Raw genomic sequence first — 4,399 nt, forward strand, 5'->3', positions numbered from 1 at the left:
TGTAGTTATTTTATAAACCGAAACTTTACATTCAGCAAAAAAGAATACAGAAGGGTAAAACGGTAATTTTATAATTCAGCACAGCAATTCAGATGTTACAACCAAACAACATGTTAAAAATTAAGATCTTAAAAATTCAAACGTTCTTAGAAATTCAGACATCTTAAAAATTCAGATCTTAAAAATTCAGATCCTGTCAAACAGCCTCTTAAACTAACAAACAAACATAATGCAGTACATAAAATTTTAGTCTACCTATTCTACCTTATAATGTAATAAGTTTCATCTTGTTTGCCCGAATATGTTCAAATCAGCTTAAACTTTTCTTTTTTTGTTTTTTTTTGCATTCTTGCTTGTGTAATTACTACTAATTAGTACATTTCCGTTTTGAATGTGTTTTCAAACGACATTTATCTGAAAACCCTAAATTTGTGGTGCAATGAACTTGCCATTACAATCTTTTGAAAGCTTTATTGAATATTTGATGTTGAAATGCTTAGCTTTAATTCCTTATAAATGTGGAATTTAATATATAAATTGACTCGTGGTCGTTTGTCAACAACACATTTTTGTTGTTTGGTATACCTACCCTTGATAGATGAATGGTGTTTATTTTTCTCAAAAAAATGCAAGTGTCTAAAAGGTAACACATGTCGTTTCGGCCTACAAGTATTACGTAACTATTATGTAAGACATACGTCTATGTACATAACAACCTGCTATATGTACATAAAAATCACCTAAATGACTGACATAACATCATAACATACATTAAAAAAAAACGATCCATATTGATTTAAAACCGGCTTCTGCATTAAGAACATCATCAATTATCATCAGTTGTCAAAAAAAAAAAAATGATATTCCCGCTTATAGCAGACTCATCCGAATGTTGTTTACCGTTTTAATGAAGACACGGAGACATCTTCTTTGCGTTTATGAGTGACGTTGCATTACCCTTATGGCCACCTCTAATTGTTACCTTTAGGTGATTTTATAATTAAAACCTTTTCCAATGGCTGGTGGGACTTTATGTACTATCATGTGTCAAACAAACTCATACCTAACATACGCTAACATACGCCAACCATTTACTTTCCTTTGAACTTGTCTTTGATTTAAATTAATCTCTTTTAACATTAGTTTTGAAAAAACCCCCAACTTTTTATTAATTTGTTAATGCCTAATGTATAATTTACATGATGTGTTCAAAAGAAGCTAATAAATCCACATTCAACATCATAAATCAAGAAAGAACATAAAATACATTATTCATAATTCACAAAATGCATGATTTGTTCCCATCTTCATATTCCATATCCCCAACACATACAACATTACATAACAACAACAACAAAATATAAATAAAAAAACCCTTACAACGATCGCGGTTTAGCCACAACCATCGAGTGCTTCAAGATATGCAAACTAAACTGTCCGCCTTTCTCACTCGTATCCACCTTCGACTCCCCGGGTGGCGGCAACAGCTCAAAATTTTGCACCAACCGCCCAATCGTTATCCCCAAAATCGGTAACGCGAGTATAATTCCGGGACAACTCCGGCGACCAACTCCGAATGGTAAATACCTAAAGTCATTTCCATTTGCCTCCACTTTACTTTCCTCTTCAAGGAATCTTTCGGGCCTAAACTCCTCCGGCGACTTCCATTGGGCGGGGTTGTTGGCGAGCCACCACGCGTTCACTAGAATCTTGGATTCCGCCGGAATGTCGTAGCCGGAAAGTTTGGCGTCGTGGAGGTTCATGTGCGGGACTAGGAGAGGGATGGCCATTCGGAGGCGGAGGGTTTCTTTGATTACGGCTTGGAGGTAGGGGAGTTTTGCGATGTCGGGTTCGGTGACTTGGACTCCGGGTCCGAGAACTGTGTCGAGCTCGTGGCGGAGTTTCGATTGGATGGTCGAGTGGTTTATGAGTTCGGCGATTCCCCATTCAATTGACCATAAGGTTGTTTCGATTGCTGTAAAAACCGAGGTTAATGAGTATTTGCAAAATGTTTTGAAATGAATTATTATATATGGAAATCTACAGAAAAGTCTCAAACTTTTGGAAAAAGTTCAAAAAAGTCCTAAAAAAAGAATTTTAACAGAAAAGTCTCATTATTTTGAAAAAACCACATAATCTGTCATTTGTTGTTCAAATATAAAAAAAGATTTTTTCGTTAATTTGGCAAAATGTTAAATAATCGGAACTTTTTTGTTCAAAAAAACTTTTAGGATTTTATTAAAAAAATTTCCAAAATAATGTGATTTTTCTGCATTAATATACTAATTACAATCGGCAAATGAATAGTGTATTATTCAGCTTTCAAACTTTGGCCACAACATTCTTCTATATTTACATGTTTGGTCCCTACATATTTTGGATTTTAGACTTTGGCCACAAGGCTTTCACATATTGGCATATTTGATCCTTAGACGTTTGTACTTTTTCAGGTATGGTCCCTAAAAGTTTTGGGTTTCAAATTTGGCCATAGAACTTTCATATATTAGCAAGTTTGGTCCCTAGACTTTCATATTTTTAATTGATTTAGAATAGAATCTAACGGAATTAAATTTAATACCTTTGTATATTTTGCTTTGATTTGTTACTTTGTACAAAGATTTGAAACGTAAATAATGACAAAAAAAACACCAGAATATTGAGCTTTTTTTTAGATTGTTTCTTGCTTTAATTAGATATTTGAAAATTAGTTATAAATATGTGCAAAAATAGTTAAATTACCCTTTAATAAAAATTCTTCTATAATAAAACCTTAGAAAAAAATTTAGATAAGAAAGGATACCAGCAACATTGATGTTCTCAACGATGTAAAGAACATTGTCTTCATTGATCTCTCCTTTATCCTTAGCTTCAAGAATATGATCAATTGCACATTTCAACTGATTGTTATCCATGCTTTTTGTGCTTCCCATCTTCCTGTAATTTTTCAATTTGATCAAACTCATTTACTTTCCATACATTAGATTCTGTTATAGTAAGAAAAAGGTTTGTCTATATTTAGAAGGAAAAAGAAAAAGGGGCAAAAGGGAAAATCGCCATGGATTTAGCTTAAATCCAATTTGATCACATAAAGGTAAGATCCCACCTTTTGTAGCTTTATGGAAAGTGAAGCATCTTGTTCGTATTGTATATTTAACAGGGAGTTAAATTAGATCAGAAAAAACTTACTTTCTTTCATCAACGAAGTAATCCTTGAAAAGCTGCAACCTCTTCTCTTTGACTTCCTTGCAGACCTTCAAGTAGCCTTTCAAAAATGGTCTCAAAATTGGAATGAAATCGCCATAGTTGTATTCGAAGCTCTGTGCCAATCGACTTCTCTCGCCATTCAACGCCTTCAGCTTCAGGAACAATGGATCATCCTCGCTTTCGAATCTTCTATCAAACATAATCCTGAACATATTGTTGTACATCATCAATTGCAACCGTCTCCGGATCACAATACCTTCCGTCGCTGACGCCGGATTCTTCTTCACATCTTCCACCACTGCCGCGGCTTCCGCCTCCCATCCATGCCTGTATTGCTGGACCACTTTGTTGGTGAAGAATGGAACAGTCATGATCCTCCGCATCTTGCGCCAGTGTTCGCCGTATACTGTAAACACCATGTCTTGTCCTTTCCCTGTGAATATATCGAACACGACATTTCGAGTTCGGGATCCGAACTCGACGCCTTGTGTGTGGAGGACTTCCTTGGCGAGATCCGGGGATGATACGACAACGAGGTTGCGCTGGCCCATTCGGAGAAGGAAAATCTCTCCGAACTTCTTGGCGAGATCAGTTAAGTTGCGGTGGTTGAGGTCATCGCCGACTTGGAGCCAGTTGCCGAAAATGGGTACTGGGATAGGTCCCGGCGGGAGCTTGAAACGCTTGCCACGTAGCTTAGAGATGAAGATTGCGCCTATAATGGCAACAAAAATGCCTAAGAGAGTTTTCTCCAAGAGGAGAAGATCCATGGCGGATTACCGGAGGTTGATAACGGTGGTTGTGGTGGTGGTGGAGTTGCCAAAGAAATGTGTATAACGTGTTGGGTGAAATGCGGTTTTTATACAGTGTTGACGGCAGGGGTTAGGTGGACGTGAAGTTGGTAGAAGACTTAGTGGCTAACGGCGTTAGGAATTTAACGGCAAATCAAATAATTGATAGCAAAAGCCGAATTGAATATTCCTTCCTCTACAGAAAACAGAAAAGAAATTATATTTAATAATTACAAAAATAAAAATATAATAACAAAAATAATATAATAATTTTTATTTTAGATTTCTCTATCAAAACAATTTTTTTTGTCGCACGGGGTATGTTGTACCTTGGACCCCATCTTGATCTTAGATACGAAGTGTTGTGATAAATAATCTTATTATTTGTTAAAAAATAGTATCATTAG

At 35.9% G+C, this 4,399-nt stretch overlaps 1 protein-coding gene across 1 annotated transcript; it reads right to left on the reverse strand.

Annotated features, from left to right (window-relative positions):
• Positions 1 to 1,246: 1,246 nt before the first annotated feature.
• C4H (cinnamate-4-hydroxylase) lies at positions 1,247 to 4,048 on the reverse strand. Its single transcript, XM_079064728.1, has 3 exons — positions 3,187 to 4,048; positions 2,801 to 2,934; positions 1,247 to 1,975 (listed from the first exon to the last, which is right to left on the reverse strand). Exons 1-3 carry the CDS (start codon positions 3,969 to 3,971, stop codon positions 1,377 to 1,379), a joined length of 1,518 nt encoding a protein of 505 aa, XP_078920854.1. The 5' UTR covers positions 3,972 to 4,048; the 3' UTR covers positions 1,247 to 1,376.
• Between the last annotated feature and the right edge of the window lie 351 nt (positions 4,049 to 4,399).

The sequence above is a fragment of the Lactuca virosa genome, chromosome 8, assembly GCF_052849685.1.
Source record: "Lactuca virosa cultivar CGN04683 chromosome 8, Lactuca_virosa_CGN04683_v6, whole genome shotgun sequence".
Lineage (NCBI taxonomy): Eukaryota > Viridiplantae > Streptophyta > Magnoliopsida > Asterales > Asteraceae > Lactuca > Lactuca virosa.

What these genes read in the sequence shown, in the direction of transcription:
- C4H (XM_079064728.1), bottom strand. Translation starts at nt 3,971, where the DNA reads ATGGATCTTCTCCTCTTGGAGAAAACTCTCTTAGGCATTTTTGTTGCC. An exon ending in TACTTCGTTGATGAAAGAAA is followed by an intron (nt 2,935 to 3,186) that starts GTAAGTTTTTTC and finishes GAAAAATTACAG; the next exon opens with GAAGATGGGAAGCACAAAAA. An exon ending in TGAGAACATCAATGTTGCTG is followed by an intron (nt 1,976 to 2,800) that starts GTATCCTTTCTT and finishes CGGTTTTTACAG; the next exon opens with CAATCGAAACAACCTTATGG.